The 18,765-nt window shown below is 37.7% G+C and overlaps 4 protein-coding genes across 5 annotated transcripts; 2 read left to right on the forward strand and 2 right to left on the reverse strand.

Moving 5' to 3' along the window:
* Window positions 1–489: 489 nt before the first annotated feature.
* ctps1b (CTP synthase 1b) lies at window positions 490–6,640 on the forward strand. Its single transcript, XM_056270855.1, has 17 exons — window positions 490–621; window positions 1,335–1,513; window positions 1,714–1,884; window positions 2,996–3,096; window positions 3,393–3,509; window positions 3,615–3,698; window positions 3,780–4,012; window positions 4,121–4,253; window positions 4,460–4,548; window positions 5,176–5,270; window positions 5,375–5,437; window positions 5,547–5,590; window positions 5,682–5,778; window positions 5,894–5,949; window positions 6,028–6,124; window positions 6,210–6,354; window positions 6,466–6,640. Exons 2-17 carry the CDS (start codon window positions 1,348–1,350, stop codon window positions 6,542–6,544), a joined length of 1,770 nt encoding a protein of 589 aa, XP_056126830.1. The 5' UTR covers window positions 490–621; window positions 1,335–1,347; the 3' UTR covers window positions 6,545–6,640.
* A 287-nt stretch (window positions 6,641–6,927) lies between these two features.
* On the forward strand, window positions 6,928–10,030 carry taf12 (TAF12 RNA polymerase II, TATA box binding protein (TBP)-associated factor). The gene is made up of 6 exons (XM_056270847.1): window positions 6,928–7,086; window positions 7,555–7,787; window positions 7,875–7,952; window positions 8,822–8,936; window positions 9,114–9,202; window positions 9,299–10,030. Exons 2-6 carry the CDS (start codon window positions 7,617–7,619, stop codon window positions 9,332–9,334), a joined length of 489 nt encoding a protein of 162 aa, XP_056126822.1. The 5' UTR covers window positions 6,928–7,086; window positions 7,555–7,616; the 3' UTR covers window positions 9,335–10,030.
* Window positions 10,031–10,619: 589 nt separating this feature from the next.
* On the reverse strand, window positions 10,620–14,161 carry rab42b (RAB42, member RAS oncogene family). Of its 2 annotated transcripts, XM_056270846.1 has the most exons (3): window positions 14,115–14,161; window positions 13,793–14,022; window positions 10,620–11,195 (listed from the first exon to the last, which is right to left on the reverse strand). In XM_056270846.1, exons 2-3 carry the CDS (start codon window positions 14,008–14,010, stop codon window positions 10,754–10,756), a joined length of 660 nt encoding a protein of 219 aa, XP_056126821.1. In that variant the 5' UTR covers window positions 14,011–14,022; window positions 14,115–14,161; the 3' UTR covers window positions 10,620–10,753. The 2 variants fall into 2 exon arrangements, with proteins under 2 accessions (XP_056126821.1, XP_056126820.1); XM_056270845.1 differs by having other exon boundaries at window positions 13,793–14,155.
* Window positions 14,162–15,752: 1,591 nt separating this feature from the next.
* Window positions 15,753–16,873, reverse strand: LOC130104404 (ras-related protein Rab-39B). The gene is made up of 2 exons (XM_056270931.1): window positions 16,644–16,873; window positions 15,753–16,137 (listed from the first exon to the last, which is right to left on the reverse strand). The coding sequence occupies exons 1-2, from the start codon at window positions 16,859–16,861 to the stop codon at window positions 15,756–15,758; spliced, it is 600 nt and encodes a 199-aa protein (XP_056126906.1). The 5' UTR covers window positions 16,862–16,873; the 3' UTR covers window positions 15,753–15,755.
* Window positions 16,874–18,765: the final 1,892 nt, after the last annotated feature.

An 18,765-nucleotide genomic window follows, 5' to 3' on the forward strand; every position in this document is an offset into this window, starting at 1 on the left:
GGTTTACTTTTCACATTTTGTTAAAAAACAGAATTTATTCTTAAACTTATGTACAAACAAACAAAAATAATTTTGTTTTTTGGGTGATTTTGAAATTAGACGATCTTATTTTAAATTTATAATTAATTTATTACTTTTAAAGTAAATTCCTTTTTTTTTCAAGATATTGATATATATTTAAATTCTTTACGGAATTCTAAACATTCTGAAACGTAGAAGGAAGTACAAACCAGTAGAGGTGGAATGTGAGCCCACACCTGCATTTAGACAAGTTTCATTCAGGGAATGTAATAGTAAATTAAGCAAGTTTATGTAAACACATTTTAAAAATAAATAGACTAGATCGATGTAATTGATACAGAAATTATGCGATCAAATATCACAATACATTATTATCTATCATAACGCGTTAATTCTACGTTATAACCCTCATTCTTGCCATGGTGCGAGAGTGGCTGGCAAAGCTAGAGTTAAAAACTGAGTATCTGATCTCTCGCACCACGTGTTGTTTTGGCGCTTTACCGCGCATTTCGCTGACACCGTGTCGTGAAGATGGCTCGTTTTTATTGAATCGTTTGACGTTTTTAATCTACGGTTTTTATTTGAACGGCAGGATTTCAGGTAACGTTACTAAACGTCCATTTTATTGTCCACTTCTGCTTTCATTGCAGTGCACCTCGAGAGTCAGTTGTACCAACATGGAAGTTCACTGCAATGTTATGTAATGTATTAGGGTCCTAGTAATAGGTTTCAATTCTGAGCCTATTAAACTACTCTCCGAAAAAGGCTTTATTATGCTATACTAGCACGTATATGCTATAGACTCATTAGTGAATGGGGCTTTGGCGTATTTTGCTTTTGTTTAACGTTACAAGGTCAGCGTGGTTTACATTTTGTCCTCTGAACATTATTAAGTGCGTGGATGTTGCAGAATTTGGCGTGGTCATTATAGATGTAAATAAATTTATGTTAATATTTAAATGTTGTATATGTAAATATATATATTTTTATTTGGTCTGTCCATGTAATTAATGATTTAATTCCTTGTGTCAGTGTCACATACAAGAGTCAAGACAGGTACACCAACAAGATGTTAAGTCCCACAAAAATATTAAAATAGAATTTAGTTCATAAATTGACTTATTTATCATAGAAGATGTGTATTCAAGGCATTTTTATGAATTGCATTTATGTGTGTTTTTGGTTAACTCTATAGTTCCAGTAAAAAAAATTGTTAGGGATGCACTTACATTTGTTATTCTGCTTGTTGCTGATTGTTAGATTGTATTGCATCGTTGTTGAAATAAACATCAATGTCTTTCTTCCACTGACAGACGCTATTGAGTAATGAAGTACATACTGGTGACTGGTGGTGTGATATCTGGCATTGGTAAAGGGATCATAGCCAGCAGTGTGGGCACTATACTCAAATCATGTGGCCTGCATGTCACTGCTATCAAAATCGACCCCTACATCAACATCGATGCAGGCACTTTCTCTCCCTATGAACATGGTAAGTGCAGACTACTTCTTTTTGTTGACGATACAGAAATATGAACTGCTACATGATATGTTTGCTTTGGAACATCAGTTAGTCATATTTTAGCTTACAGCACATATAGAGCATAAATTACTGATGGCTTTGACAGCTGTCTTTTGTTTATATCAGTGTCCACATGCCACAGTCAATCTCTCTGACACTATGTTTACCAGGTGAGGTGTTTGTGCTAGATGATGGCGGTGAGGTTGACTTGGATTTAGGGAATTACGAACGTTTTCTGGACATCTGCCTAACCAAGGATAACAATCTGACAACGGGGAAGATCTATCAGTCTGTTATAACCAAGGAGAGGAGAGGGGATTACTTGGGCAAAACTGTACAAGGTGACTTACACAACAAAGTCATGAGGATGTTTGGAACATACATATCAAATATGGCATGAGGAAACAGGATTACAGTATTTCTTATCTGTGTTTGAGATGTAAAAATATTCTTCATTATTATTTGAATACCATTCAGAAGTTTAGCATTGGTAAGATTTTGAAGTTTTTTAAAAATGTATGCTTACCAAGGCTGCATATATTCAATCAAATATACAGTAAAAACTGTAACATTGTGAAATATTATTACAATATATTAACATTTTCTATTTGTATATATTTAAAATATTCCTGTGATGTCAAAGCTGAATTTTCAGGATCATTACTCCAGTCTCCAGTGTCACATGATCCTTCAGAAATCATGCTAATATGCTGATTTGGTGCTTAAGAAACATTTCTTATTAACAGTATTGAAAATATTTTTGTGGAAACTGCTATACATTTTTTTCTGGATTCTTTTGTAACATTCTAAATGTCTTTACTGTCAATCAAATTTTAATCAATTTATTGCATCCTTGAGAAATAAAAGCATTCATTTCTTTATAAAAAATATTCTGACCCCGAACATTGGAAATGTAGTGTATATATCAATATAAAAAAATTGCTTTTCTCACAATAATGCACTGAAATTGCATTATTGCAATAATTTGCATCATAACAGATGTACTGTGATGTTTACTGTATCTGTACTGTGATGTATTTGACGGCACTAGCCTTAAAGGCCCTTGCACACTGAGTCCGAAATTTTCGCACGTTAAAAAATAAATACGACCTCGCGTTATGTCAATCACGCTTGCACACTGCCTCCGAAACTTTCGCCCGTCACAAAAAAAATCGAATCGGGTTCGATTTTCTGCGTTTTTCGCATCTGTAGCAAGCATTTTGAATGGTGTTTGAATGGTGTTTTGACAATTCAGAGCCACCGAATCACGAATACGAAAAAACGCATGCGAATATTTCAGACTCAGTGTGCAAGGGCCTTAAGTTTGCATATCCTCCTCTGATTGTATTACAAAAGTAAAAAAAAAACATTGCTCACTATACCTGCTTCTTTGGAGATAACATAATGGCATATTATGGTGTCACTAAGGTGAATGTGAATAATTTTTTACAGTGGTACCACACATTACCGATGCTGTACAGGAATGGGTCATGAAGCAGGCTAAGGTCTCGGTGGATGATGACGGTATTGAACCAGAAGTCTGTGTTATTGAGGTATCTGTTTTATGCTGTACATTGAGAGGAAACAGTTAAAATTGTCGCTACTAAGGACAGTGCCACAGTTATTAAATGTAAAATCAAAATCAGAATACATTAAGATTTAAGATTGTTCAATACAAAAAAGTATGTTTTAAGTCCCCTGTATTGTACTACTACTTAGCTAGGTTAGCTGGAAAGTGACATATCTACAAGCTTTATGAAAAGAAATCCACCACTGTTAAAATTAATAATAAATACAATTTGACTACAATGTACATTTTTAACATAAATGTATTTACTTTTTTCCACAGCTTGGAGGTACAGTTGGAGATATTGAGAGTATGCCTTTTATTGAAGCTTTTAGACAGTTTCAGTTTAAAGTGAAACGGGAGAACTTTTGTAACATCCATGTCAGTCTGGTTCCTCAGGTAGGAAACAAGCTTACTTTTTATATTTAAACCTTTGTGGTTAAAAAGTAGTTTATTAGAGTTTGAAAAAAAAGCAACTACTGTGGTATTTGGATGTATTTTCAGCCTAATTCAACAGGAGAACAGAAGACCAAACCCACACAGAACAGTGTCCGAGAGCTTCGTGGACTTGGCCTGTCACCTGATCTGGTCAGTCTTTACTCTTTATATGTTGTAAAGAGCCAATCCATCAAGTCACTCTAGTTCTGAGAAATAATTTTTTCGTTGCAGATTGTTTGTCGTTGCTCAACTCCATTGGACACTGCTGTCAAAGAGAAAATCTCCATGTTTTGCCATGTGGAACCTGAACAGGTGATCTGTGTACATGACGTGTCCTCCATCTACAGAGTACCTTTACTCCTGGAGGATCAGGGCATCGTTGACTACCTCTGCCACAGGCTGGACTTGCCCATTGTGATGAGACCTCAAAAAATGCTCACAAAGTGGAAGGAGATGTCAGACAGGTTTGTACTGTTTGCATCCGCCTAACAGTAGTCCCAAATAACTGCAATCTTCTGACAATTCTAAGGTTGTTGCAGCTGTTTTGAGCCGCCTGTGTTTTTGCTCTCTAGGTCTGACCGACTCCTGGAGCAAACCTCCATTGCTTTAGTTGGCAAGTACACCAAACTGTCAGATTCGTATGCCTCTGTTATTAAAGCACTGGAGCACTCTGCCCTCGCCATCAACTATAAGCTAGAGGTCAAGGTGAGAAATGACAGCAACTAGTAGCAATATCCTGTACTGTTATGATGGATGGGATAGTTTTGTTCCATTTGAGTGTGTCCTTATGAATTTTAGTTCATTTATGTTAATAATTTGCAGAAAAAGATTAACTTTGCTTACATTAAACATCTTGCATACATTTGTTTAAGTGTGTAAGTTTAATACTTGAAAATGGTACCTTATTTCAGTACATAGATTCAGCAGACTTGGAGCCGGCAGCGTTGCAGGAGGAGCCGGTTAAATACCATGAGGCCTGGCAGAAGCTCTGCAGTGCCGAGTGAGTGTGTCGTCAAAATACACTTGACAAATCGCTAGAAAATGACTAACAACTAACACAACAGTTGTGCTGCATATTATTTTTGTGGAAACACGGATACATTTTTTTCCCAGGATCTTTGATAAATAGAAAGTTCAAAAGAACAGCTTTTTTTTTTTTTTATATATATATATAAATCTTTTGTAACATTATATGTGTCCTTACTGTCACATTTTTATTGATTTAATGCATCATTGCTGAATAAAAGTATTAATTTCTTTAAAAAAAAAATCGTACCTACCTCAAACTTGTATGTTCCATTCCGCTGATGTCATTTCAACTATTTGGGCTCTTGGACAATGTTAACCAATTATCCAAAAGCTGTTTAGGCTTTGTTTTAAGCAAACTCTCACAATTCATTCAATACTTTATGAATAAAATCAGGTCCAGCTTTTACTACTTGTATTGTCATTAAATATAAAATATGTCACATTATGGAAATAAAATAGTTTACATATACTGCATTTCACTTTGATTTTAAATGTTGGTGTAATCTGTGAGAATACACTTGTATGTAATAATCAGACTTTGTTAAGGTTGTTAGTTTGAATATTTATTTATTGAATGTATATTTCATTGTGCTGTTAGTGGGGTTCTTGTTCCTGGAGGCTTTGGTGTGCGAGGCACCGAGGGAAAAATCCAAGCCATTAACTGGGCAAGGAAACAAAAAAAGCCATTTTTAGGTAACAAATTATGTTCAGAAAGCTAGCGGTTCAGTGCTAGTGACAAAATATGATATAATCACCGCAATCCTGTGGTTCAATTTGAAATCAACCCTGTTCTGCAGGTGTTTGTTTGGGCATGCAGCTGGCAGTGTGTGAATTTGCTCGTAATGTACTCGGCTGGGAAGGTAACAACACCCATACTAGATTTTCTGATATGTCTATTAAAGCAAACATTGCATATGCTTTTAAATTAATGTTTAAATTTTTATTTTAACTTTTTTTTTTTCTAAACAGATGCCAATTCTACAGAATTTGATCCTGAAACAAAACATCCAGTGGTAGGTGTTGTTTTGGTAAAACAAATGAGAATTTCTGCATAATGATTCCTCTTTTTGCGTGGTGTGTTGAGATCTTTTTTTTTTAACCCAGGTGATTGAAATGCCTGAGCACAATCCTGGGCAGATGGGAGGAACCATGCGGTTAGGGAAAAGGCGTACCTTATTCAAAAACACCTCCAGCGTTCTCCGTAAGTTGTGATTTTTTTGTGCCATTGTAAAATGTGAAGGTCACATATCACAAAAATAGAAACTTATACTGTTTTGAAAGGTTTTAAATATGCATGTTTACGAATTTTGCTGTAGGAAAGCTGTACGGAGATGCTGAATATGTGGACGAAAGGCATCGGCATCGCTTTGAGGTTCACAATAGTAATAATTGCAAAAATTATTAATCATTAATCCCATTAGCTCAATCAGTTCCTTTTGCATTTTTCCAGGTGAATCCAGAACTGAAGCACCATTTTGAGGATAGAGGCTTTCGATTTGTGGGTCAGGACCCGGAGGGGGAACGGATGGAGATCATTGAACTTGAAGGTCAGTGCATGTCCAGTATCTGAACCTATGTATGGAGAAGTTGTAAGTCAGTATTCGCTTCAGCTCGTTTCTTCTGTCACAGCAGATCAAACTTATTTTGTCGGAGTGCAGTACCACCCAGAATTCACTTCTCGCCCCATTAAACCCTCGCCTCCTTATTTTGGCCTTTTACTGGCAGCATCTGGGAAACTACAGAACTACCTACAGAAAGGATGCCGGCTCTCACCACGGTTTGTTGCCTAGTAAATTCTCTCATATCAGCTTAACTATTTAAAGTGGAGACAACTAGCATATAGATTGTCTCATTATCTTGTTTTTTTTCTTTTCTCTCTATCTCTCAGAGACGCATACAGTGACCGAAGTGGCAGTAGTTCACCAGACTCGGAGATCTCTGAAATCAAATTTCCATCACTCTCTTAAAGGGGGAATATCCACATAATCGTAAAAAACATATTTATGACATAAAAAATGATGAACTTGAATAAATGAATAAAAAGGCTTATGTGTCATTTTTAAGTGGTCTGTGTATAGTGATTTACTTATAGTGAAATCATATGGGGCAAGACCAAAATAAATATACACCAGAAGAATAATACACAGCTTTAAAAGTATATTCATAAGAATTAAACATTGTGTCAATGTTTACACAGAGAAAACCAGTTAATTCTATAAACGGTAAATGCAAATTATATATATATATATATTTTTTTTTACTATTACAAACATGTACTTTGGAAGAAACGTCTATTTGTCCTCCGAGGAAGAGCTTTTGATTTTCTAACTGCTTTTATTTTGTAAAACTCCCTGAAATTCCCTCAGATGATCTCGCGATATTTCGGCTGAGCTCCGTTCGCCAGAAGAGGCGCTTGTAGAAGGAACAACATCAAATGATATGGGCTTCTGAATAATTCCAATTTATAAATGTCGAAGATGGGAAGATAATACAAAATTATTTGGATCAGGTATCACACTAATTTACCATCTAACAGGATTACATGAAACCAAAGGAAAGCATCACGAGACGTGGATTGGCACCAATGTTTACTCGCTAGCTGCTAATATGTTGAGCTGAAGATGATCGGTGTTCGGTGATGAATAACAGCAACCACGAAGACATTTGGAAAAAAAAAAAGATTTATTTGTTAATTTGTATTGCTAAATCTATTAATGGCACCATTAAATCCCCGTTTGTCCAAATAGTTTAGTTAATCATCATCTCAGAACACATCAGCAAAGCTAAAAAGCTAAAGTCGTTAGCCTGCAGAGCGATTGACAGATCTGTGATGTTTTTCCTAGTGAGCACTGTGCACCGAGTGGCTCTTAAAAGTTCTTGGTTTTGTTAGTGGACCTAAAATAACATTTAAGATCGTTTATATATGGTATGCATTGATTCAACTCAATATAATCTCTCTTAATACCTTTTTTTGCAGCTGAATAGACCTCACGCTGGCTTTGAAGAGGCTCGTGACAGATATCTCTTGACTATCATAGTATGACCCAGTACCCTCCACAGACTAGTCGCTCTAACTTCTACGCTGTTGTGAAAGCAGAAGCCTCTTCAACACCTCCCCTCTCCACCAACATGGCCAACAGCACCGTCGTCCCCGGTAAAGTTCCAGGCGCCCCTGGACCTGCAGGAAGACTGAGTCCTGAAGGCACTCAGGTGAGACACTATAGCTGTTCAAATGTATTAGATTCTTACTCTATTTGTATTCCTCATAACATTTAGGATCTTATATCTTCCCTACAGGTGCTCAGCAAGAAGAAGCTGCAGGACCTTGTGCGTGAAATTGACCCTAATGAGCAGCTCGATGAGGATGTGGAGGAGGTACTTAATATGACGTATTATTAGTGATATTTTCATAATTGACAAGTCAGTGGGTTGCCTGAACTACTCAGTCATGAGGAAACGTTTTATAATAGTTAATTGTTGCAGTTTGAGATGAGAAATGTCCCTTTATATCCACTAAAAAGTCCTAAACATCATAAAAGGTCTGTATAAACTAGTCAGTTCTGGTCCCTACTGTCCATTTTCCTTCTTTTCAGCTCAGTGCTTAGAATTATTTTATATTAACATTATAATACTTTTATTTAGCAAGGATGCATTAAATTGAACAAAAAATATCAGTAAAGACATTTACAAATGTTACAAAATAAATGCTGTTCTTTTGAACTTTGTATTCATCAAAAAATTTAATGTATTATGATGTCCACAAAAATATTAAGCAGCACAACTGTTTTCAACATTGATAATAATAAGAAATGTTTCTTGAATAGCAAATCAGCATATTAGAATGATTTCTAAAGGATCATGTGACACTGAAGACTGGAGTAATGATGCTGAAAATTCTGCTTTGCTTCACAGAAATAAATTACATTTTAAGATATATTAAAATAGACAACAGTTATTTCAAATTGTAATAATATTTAACACTATTGCTGGTTTGTTACAGTATTTTTGATCCAATAAATAACGTTAGAGCCTTGGTGAGCATAAGAGAAATAAATCTTACCAACCCCTTAACTTCTGAATGGTAGTATGTTATATTCTTATGTGTAAATATATATATATATATGTGTGTGTGTGTGTGTGTGTGTGTGTGTGTTGGTGCTTTGCTGACAGACAGTAAAAGGACTTGCTGACTGTCACTACACTGCTGTCTGTTGACCTGTTGAGTCTTTTCCCATTCCCTTCAGATGCTCTTGCAGATTGCTGATGATTTCATTGAGAGCGTGGTGACTGCTGCATGCCAACTTGCACGACACAGGAAGTCAAATACTCTTGAAGTGAAAGATGTCCAGCTTCACCTTGGTGAGGGTCTTGAATATGCAGTTCCCAGTGGTTTAAATGAATTTTCTTACTATACTAGTACTTTTATAAAAAATAAAGGTGCAGCATACATCATGTATCCTATAAGTTGTTAAATCAAGGCCAATTGCAGATTGTTTGAATGACTATCTAAGGAATTGCATTAATATTGAATTACAGAACGACAGTGGAACATGTGGATTCCTGGTTTTGGGTCAGATGAGATCCGGCCGTATAAGAAAGCATGCACCACAGAAGCCCACAAACAGGTCAGCCATCGCTCTCATGCACTTAAACTGATCTCTCAAGATGATTTTGAAAAACAAATGACTTGCATAACTAAATATCTATTTCTGTTCCTTCAGAGAATGGCATTGATCCGCAAAACAACCAAAAAGTAGCAAGATCGGAAGTACCAACAAACATTTTTTTCCCCTGGAAGTTTTGGAAGTGGATAGGGTTTGAACCTATACATGTTATGTTAATCAAAGAGGAAGAATGCGTTGTACTGTTTGCAGTACACCTCTTTTGACATTTCCCATTCAAAAGGTGTGCAGGAATTGATGTCATTTGTCTGTACAGTTCACTTTGTGTTAAATCACCATGTGAGCATTTTGTTTGAGCACCTTGGTGCTATACTGGGGTTTTACTAAATGATAGAATCTCACAGATCTCTGTAAAAAAAAAACATCTTTTTTTTTATTGTTTCACCCACAAACCACATTTTTATTCATATTACATGTTTAGTTGACCCGCCATCATGCAGTCGCACAACTTCTGCTCAGCTGGCATTAGTAGCTATGCACAATTACAATCACCATGTGTCTGATTTGTTTATAATGTTCGGTGTTATAGAACTCGTCACTTAAGTAATATTAAGTACTATAGAGAAATCCTCAGTGTGTGACTTTCTAAAGGTAAACCGTCATTTTTACCAGAGAAATAAATACCACTTCCCCATGTAATTAATTGCATTGGAACTAGTGACATAATGCAGATGTTAATTGTTAGAGGGGGTTATATATGTGACGTGGGAAATGGTGTGTAAACCCCACCTGCTGTGGGCAGATTAAAAAAGAAAAGAAAAAAAAGTTGAGTTAAACTGAGTATAACCTAAATTGTTTTTGTTTTTTTTGGCCGTGTATCACAGTGTTTTACAGTCTCCTGTTTTTCATGAATAAAAAACTTAATTGTGATTTATTCACACTGAACTCACTCGCATTGTGTTGGACTGACATCATATCAGAAGTAATAACCAAGACAAACTGTTTCAGCAATGTGTCTAGACATCTAAAATCTCCCTTTATCTATGAAAGTCAAATATTAGTGAATCATTTACAAATCTACAGGATTAGCTCTTAAAAACCTTCGGAATGTCATGTAATTCTGAATTCTATGATTTTCAGGCAGCCCTTCCTGTATCAACTAAAACAAATCCATGTTTATGGAATTATGTGGTCATGTGCTAAAGTAATGTGGAAATAAAAACGATTTTTTTTTTCAACTGATGGAGTAACACTGATGCCACACTAAAAAATGTTTATCCAAAGTTAAGCCTAGAAATATGAACAAACATTTGGAAATCAAATGTGCACATGTATGTAAATGACGTTAAGTGTTTCAGTGTGGTTTACAAATGCTGAAATCTTGCAGAAAAGCATATATTATCCATGCCATGAAGAAAGATCTGTCTGATCAAATGTAATACCTTCAATCTTACATCTTAAAGTCCTAGAGATTAGTTGTAGGTGTATTTGGCAATGTCAGACTGATCCTTCCTATTTGAAGAACTGTACTCAAAGGTTGCGATATATTTTAAGTTAACAAGCACAGCTCTTGTTTTTCTCAGCAGCTTCATTGTTGTGTATCTTCTGGGACATTTGGGCTGTAGGAGCTGAGCTCTTGACTCCATCCCACCCCTCACGCAACTGGATCTCTCCGCTTTTCAAGCCCTGGTAAACCCTTCGGGTCAAGAGATCGAAGGCCTCTTTCACGTTGTGACCCGTTTTGGCCGAGGCCTCGATGTACGGCGCTCCCAATTGGCTTGCAAGCTTTTCTGCCTCGGTTCGGTTCACAGCTCGCTCTCCGGCCTTGTCCCGGTCACTCTTGTGTCCCACCAACACGAAGAGCACTGTGTAGGGCTCCACACGTTCTGACACCTCCGCGTGCCACTGCTGCACATTTTCGAAAGATTTGCGGTTGGCCAGATCGAATACCAGAAGACCTCCGACTGAGTTCCGGTAGTAGGAGCGAGTCACAGACCTGTAAATGTACCATAGTTGAAGGATGATTCTTTCCAGACCTTTGTACAATGATAATCAATCATGTATTTATACATTACATTAATTATGGCTCCATTCCGGCCTCTTTTTACCAGCCAATCAATTCCCATTAGATAAAATCCCAAAAAAAATTCTCATTGGATATTCTGTATCATTCCAAAGGCCTTTTCAAGGAAAGTCAATTCACTCTATAGCCATTTTTGCAATGCCTCCAGGCAGCTATTTTAGGCATGCAAGACCAACTCCTATCTAGTTGAATGGGGAAATACTAAAATCTCAAAAACTGCTTGCCAAGTTAACATTTAAATAACATCAAATCTCAGCAATAACATCTGACATGAACTACCCCATAAACGTTGTTTCTTATCCTCAAATAGCATCGGTCCCTCCAATGTGCATGGAAAAGTGCCCATCTTAGGATGAGAGACATCTCAGAACTGGAGCTTCAATTGGCAACTGGCCAATTGGTAAACTGGATGATAGTAATATTATGAGTGAACCATCTTGGTATGTATAGAATCTGATCAATTACATGAGTTTATATGTCAAATCATGTTGACTTTCAGGGGTTTAAACCCCCTTACAAGCCAATGCAGAGGTGGCTCTCACCTTTTCAGGTCATCCACATCATTTTTGCAGTGAAAAAATGGCTTGATACCTCAAAGCAATATTTATTGTTAAATAAGTGCCTCCTCCCCCTCATCACAAGGCTTGCCACCCATGAGACATTGGAATGACATGAGGGTGAGTAATTTCCTTTTGGGGTGAACTATGTCTTTAAAGTCATTTATGCATACCAGTGAACAGGCCCAACTCCAGCTCAAAGATGCTAGATGGGCTATAAGCCATTTCAGGTGGGCCAAACGGTTGCCTGGGTGGGACAGTTAAGTGGGCCAAGCCCACACTGTAGACAGTGTGAATCCATTTATAGTATAGACTGACAACATACTTCCTGGAAGTATCACAAGAGTACTTGCTGCCGTGATGAGTAATATGTTTCACAATTCTGTTTTACAGAAGCAAGGCAACTTCTTTAAACTGTTTTTAGAGACTGAACATCTGACTAAACGTACAGAAGATACTTTCAGGGGAAAACAGTCCTTCTTCTATCTCCATTTGGACAACTGTGGATTGTTCACCTTAAAAGGGATACTCCACCCCAAAGTTAAAAGTCTCTCTTATCATTTACTCACCTTCATGCAGTTCCAGATGTATATGACTTTCTTCTGTAGAACACAAACTTTTTTCTTCACAAAGATTATTTTGAAAAAATACTCAAAATAGTCTCAGGGATGCCCAACCCTGCTCCCAGAGGTCAACTGTCCTGTCAAATTAGCTCAACCCCCAATTAAAACACACCTGAACCAGCTAATCAAGGTCTTGCTAGGCACACTACCAACTTCCAGGCAGGTGTGTTGAGGCAAGTTGGAGCTAAACTCTGCAGGACAGAGGCCCTCCAGGAGCAAGAGCATAATGCAAGTTGACAGTTAAAAAAACACACAAAATGGACATGACGGAAATCCATACAGCACCTTTTGATGAAGTAATGTTTTCTGAAGTGAAATGTTTGTGTGAGAAAATAATGTTTTATACAATTCTAACTACCATGGCTAGCTGTCATATATGTGTTTGCTTGACGTTAGTCTCGTGTAGCCAGACTTTTAGACTGACGGCAGAAGGTCTGGTCTCTATCGCAGCTTTTCTTGGCCAAGGACCGCCCAAGAGGACGTTTCACTGACATGTAACACAACCAATCACAGTTCGTTTTGTTCCGCGTCATGTTTAGGGGCGTGAAAATATAATGTTGATATCCCTGCAATAACAGACCGGCAATGCATCTATAAATTATTCATTCAAGAACGTTGTCTTGTGCAAGTTTACTGCAACAATGGAGCCGCAAACTTCACATACTTTTGAAAATCTAGCGTTTAGTTGATCCTGATAAGCGTTCGACGGCGTTCTTCTTCCACGAGGGGTTTTGGCGTCACGGCATTTGTTTCCAGGCGGACCGTTAAAGAACGCGACACACACGTCTCCCGAACATCCTGTAGAATTCAACCAATCAGATCACGACTTCGAAACTCCTGAAGTGTTTCCAGAAAAGTGTGCCATATGCATCAGACGTTCAGCCAACCGTCCGTGGGCGTGACGTCTGAGGCTGAGACTAGCTTGACGTAAACGTGGAATTACAGAGGGCGCACAAGTGAACACGCATATAAAATATAAACCATATGAAGCGATGACGAAGATTCAAATATCAGTATTTTTCTCATTCAAACCTATCGTTTTTCTTCAGAAGACATTCGTTCCTCACCTGTATGGATTACCATCGTGTTTGTTTTGTGTGGTTTTTGAAGCGTCAAATTTTGGGTTATTATCCACTTGCATTATATAGACTCAGAGATGGATCAATTTTCCAAAAACCTCCATTTGTGTTCCACAGAATAATCTGGGACGGAGTCAATGATGAGAGAATTTTCATTTTTGGGTGGAGTATGCCTTTAAGTATAGGATTAGCAGAATGCAGTTCATTCAATTCATGGTAGAACTTTCAAAAGCTTGAATGTTTGGACTTACCTAAACCTCTCCTGACCAGCTGTATCCCAGAACTGCAGTTTGACCCTCACTCCAGGTTCGACCTCTAGGAAGTGTACATAGAAGTCTACTCCGACAGTCTGGTTGATGCACTCCAGAAACAGGTCCTCTGTGTATCGCTTCAACATGGATGACTTGCCCACCGTGGAGTCTCCTAGCATGATGATTCGAAACTGGTACTGCCACAATGTGAGATCCATGACTACCAAGAGCTAAAACTAACGTGATAAATGAAAAGGCTAGAGTTCACTAAAAACTGTCACTCCACCAAGATCCTTGGATATTTGACCAGAGAACCCCTTACCTTAGAGTACTTGAAGTTCTCATGTTAAATAACCCATAGTTCCTTAGGTTCCCCTGTGTTTTTCTGCAAAGAGCAGCATCTGTGTGAACGTTTTAGGGTTGGGAGTGTCTACTTGATCTGTTTCTTTAATCTTTGCCTGTTCATACTTGTTAGTGGGCAGGGTTTATGTGAGGGGCGGAGTTTATAAATACCAGCAGAAAGTTTGGAATTTCTCATAGACCAGAGGGAATGAGCACGCAGTATCATATCAGGACAAGCCCAGCATTTCCTGTTGAGGCCAGCTAGTGGCATGCATCACGTAAAAGCATGTGTAATGATGAGCAAAAACATTTCAGCTAAGACTTTCTCAATAGGCCAACCATAAGAATGCTTCCACCCAGGTCATAACCTCTGAAGATGGCTGGAAGACTTCCAATGTCATGATGAAATCAAGCCCACCATATTCCTCACCAACAGTGTGCATTACAGGTTAGTTTCCATTATTATGAGGCTTTCCAAACAGGAGGTGAACAACAATGGAACTGACTCCCTTAGGACACAGACAGACAGACAGACAGACAGACAGACGATTTAGGCTAGCTTGAGCTATAAATAGTGTTTCACTTTGTTTTCGGTTACTTTAGTTTAGTGGACTACTTTATAACTCAAATGAGGCTTTAATTGTAGAACTATCCACAGTATGTTACTGCTATCCGGTTTTGTATGTACTGAAGCACAAAAAGCCACCAATAGGGTCTAAGTGCACTTAAGAAACTTGGCATGAAAGTAGTTATACCAGGTTAGCAACTAGCAAGTGTGGGTATCCAGTGAAGCGAGAAAGCATACGTTTAAACAAGACTCGTAATTTAGTTCGTATAATACACTTAAAAGTACTAAAATAGCCATTAAAACATGACAGTTTACTCACGAGTCACGACTCCTCATACTGCTGGAAATAATTTATTATTAAATAATTTATGCATTTTTTTTGTAGCGTTTCTTTCATTAAAACACCTTGTAAATTGTAATCACTGATCTAGATCAGTGCTTGAATGAATTTTTCTTGATGGCCGCTAGGGGACGATATTTCTCTATGACAATGATGCTAAACACTTATACTGTCTATGTGCTAAACATCCGTAAAGGAAAAGAAAAAATCAGCCGTAAAAGGAAGTTCAAGCTTTACTGAGGCTCATGCTGACTGTTTTGTGTTTTCTGCTGTGATCTTGATGGGAAATCTGTGAAAAAAGTATTCAAACTTGGTAAAAGCTATGTACTACTACATTCATCATAAAAGCAAAATCAAATTAGTCAAATATTTAATAAACAAACATGAATAAACAAAAAATCTAAATAATAATAATAAAAAAAACAAGTAAGCAAGTATGCAAAATAACCACAAAGCACTTGAATGAAATGAACCTGTTAAATTAAGTATATGTAAGTGTATTTTATACACATAAAAAGATAATAACATTTAAAATACAGTATATATCAGTTAAAGAACAATCAGAAATCAGTCACCGGCGCTTGGAATGGAATATGTAATTAAATGTTTGTGATTTTATGTGATTTATGTCTTGATTTTTTTTTTTTTTTTTCAAAATACATGATTACATTTGAATAGCCATAAAATAGAAAACATGCAGTTTCATGTTGACTTCATTTGTTGTTTTCCGCTGCCTTATTTTTATGGATCTTGCCCCAGCTCTCATGCAACCGCACCTCTCCACTCAGATAACCCTGATAAATACGCCGGGTCAACAGTTCAAAAGCTTCTGCCACATTGTGGCCTGTTATGGCAGAGGCTTCGATGTACGGCGCTCCCAATTCACTTGCAAACTCTTCCACCTCGTATTGATTCACCTCCTGCTCTTTTATGTCGCACTTGTGTCCCACAAGCATGAAGAGCACAGTGTACGGCTGCGCAATATTGCACACCACCTTGTGCCGATGCTTAATGTAGTCGAAAGACTCCCGATCACCCAGGTCAAACACCAGCAGGCATCCGACCGATTGAGGGATGAAACGGCAGATAGCAGGCCTGAAAGCATGAGAGCTCATGAAGTCACACACACTCTGCATTATGTTAGGTGCCTTTAAAAAGTATGCATGAAAAAATTATTTTCAAATATTTAGGACTAAATGTAAGATTTATGTAGGCCTATTTGAATTATGTAACCCACTTGGATTACACCGTTTTAACAAACAAATTATTAAACTTAACTGTTGTATATTTGTATTTGCACTCAAAAAATTCATGCCATAATTTGTTAATCATCTGCGTCTATTTGACTGTATTTTAAATAATAATATTTTCAAAATGCATTCACTCAAAATGTTTAGAATCAGCATACATCTGTTCATTGTGAAAACCAAATGGATGGAAATTTAACATGTAATTCAAAATACATCAATCTTAAATTTAGGCCTAAATATTTTTTGAGTGAACTGAAAAAGGTGAAGAATTTTCATGTACAACACTTGACAACACTTCAATATGACTTTGAGAATGCAAAGGTGCAGATGCTGTGATTTCTCAGTGCTTACCAAAACAATTTATGACCGGCTGTATCGAAAATCTGTAGATTCACTCTCACCTCAGGCTCCACTTCTAGGATGTGACTGCAGAAGTCCACTCCAATAGTACAATTGATTCTCTCTGGATACAGGCCCTCTGTGTAGCGCCTCAGCATACATGACTTTCCCACATTATTGTAACCTATCATGATCATTTTAAAACGGTACTGACAGTCAGTGAGATTCATGACTGCTGATCGACTTCCACTTTTTGACAGAGGAAGGGTGTTACTGCTCCAGGATCCTTTTCCTGTTCATAGTCTTACAGAGTCATATGATGACAGGCGGAGTTTATGTGAGAAAGGAAGTTTAGTCAAAATTACGGTGGCCGAGAGAGCTCTGAAGATGGCTGGCAGAATTTCAGTGTCATGATAAAATAATCTCTTTGTGAGAAGCATTTACTGGAATTAAATGAATATATTAGGAAAATATTAAGTCTCTTATGCTCAGCAAGCCTGCATTTATTTGATAAAAAAATATTGTAAAAACAGAATCTTGTGAAATTGCAATTTAAAAGTTTTTTTTTTTTTTTTATGTATTTTAAAATTTAATTTATCCATGTTCTGACACATCTGAATTTTCAGCATCATTACCTCAGTCTTCAGTATCACATGATCCTTCAGAAATCATGCTAATATGCTGAATTGCTGCCCAAGAAACATTTATGTTAAAAACAGTTGTGCTTTTTCTTTGAGAAGAATGTGAGGCTGTCAGTCACCGCGCCGGTGTGGATACTGTCATTCGGAATCACAGATTCTACTTTTTGGAAGTATGACCAACATAAGATTTTTCACCGGTAAATATCATCTGAACAAGTAAGTAACATCCACTTTTGTTCTGACCAACTAAGGGGGAAAAAAGCATTGCAGCAAATCGCGCTGATTAAATCTAACGATCGCTTATCATATCACGTCAAACCGTGCAAATTATACTTTGTTCTCAAATTGTTAATGTTAACAACATCAGCATTTGCGTGACTACATTTAATGCCCTTCCGATATTATCCTTGTTTTCGCATGGGCCCGGTTACAGTCTCTTTTTTTTCTGTAGCCACTCATATAGGCTATACACTATACACTACATACTATATATATATATATACACTCACCGGCCACTTTATTAGGTACCCCATGCTAGTAACGGGTTGGACCCCCTTTTGCCTTCAGAACTGCCTCAATTCTTCGTGGCATAGATTCAACAAGGTGCTGGAAGCATTCCTCAGGGAGTTTGGTCCATATTGACATGATGGCATCACACAGTTGCCGCAGATTTGTCGGCTGCACATCCATGATGCGAATCTCCCGTTCCACCACATCCCAAAGATGCTCTATTGGGTTGATATCTGGTGACTGTGGAGGCCATTTTAGTACAGTGAACTCATTGTCATGTTCAAGAAACCAATTTGAAATGATTAGAGCTTTGTGACATGGTGGAAGTAGCCATCAGAGGATGGGTACATGGTGGCCATAAAGGGATGGACATGGTCAGAAACAATGCTCAGGTAGGCCGTGGCATTTAAACGATGCCCAATTGGCACTAAGGGGCCTAAAGTGTGCCAGGAAAACATCCCCCACACCATTACACCACCACCACCAGCCTGCACAGTGGTAACAAGGCATGATGGTTCCATGTTCTCATTCTGTTTACGCCAAATTCTGACTCTAACATCTCAATGTCTCAACAGAAATCGAGACTCATCAGACCAGGCAACATTTTTCCAGTCTTCAACTGTTCAATTTTGGTGAGCTCTTGCAAATTGCCTCTTTTTCTATTTGTAGTGGAGATGAGTGGTACCCGGTGGAGTCTTCTGCTGTTGTAGCCCATCCGCCTCAAGGTTGTGCGTGTTGTGGCTTCAAAAATGCTTTGCTGCATACCTCGGTTGTAACGAGTGGTTATTTCAGTCACTGTTGCCCTTCTATCAGCTCGAACCAGTCTGGCCATTCTCCTCTGACCTCTGGCATCAACAAGGCATTTCCGCCCACAGAACTGCCGCTCACTGGATGTTTTTTCTTTTTCGGACCATTCTCTGTAAACCCTAGAGATGGTTGTGCGTGAAAATCCCAGTAGATTAGCAGTTTCTGAAATACTCAGA

The sequence above is a fragment of the Rhinichthys klamathensis genome, unplaced genomic scaffold, assembly GCF_029890125.1.
Source record: "Rhinichthys klamathensis goyatoka isolate OS25496 unplaced genomic scaffold, OSU_Roscu_1.1 h1tg000309l_1, whole genome shotgun sequence".
Taxonomy (NCBI): Eukaryota; Metazoa; Chordata; class Actinopteri; order Cypriniformes; family Leuciscidae; genus Rhinichthys; species Rhinichthys klamathensis.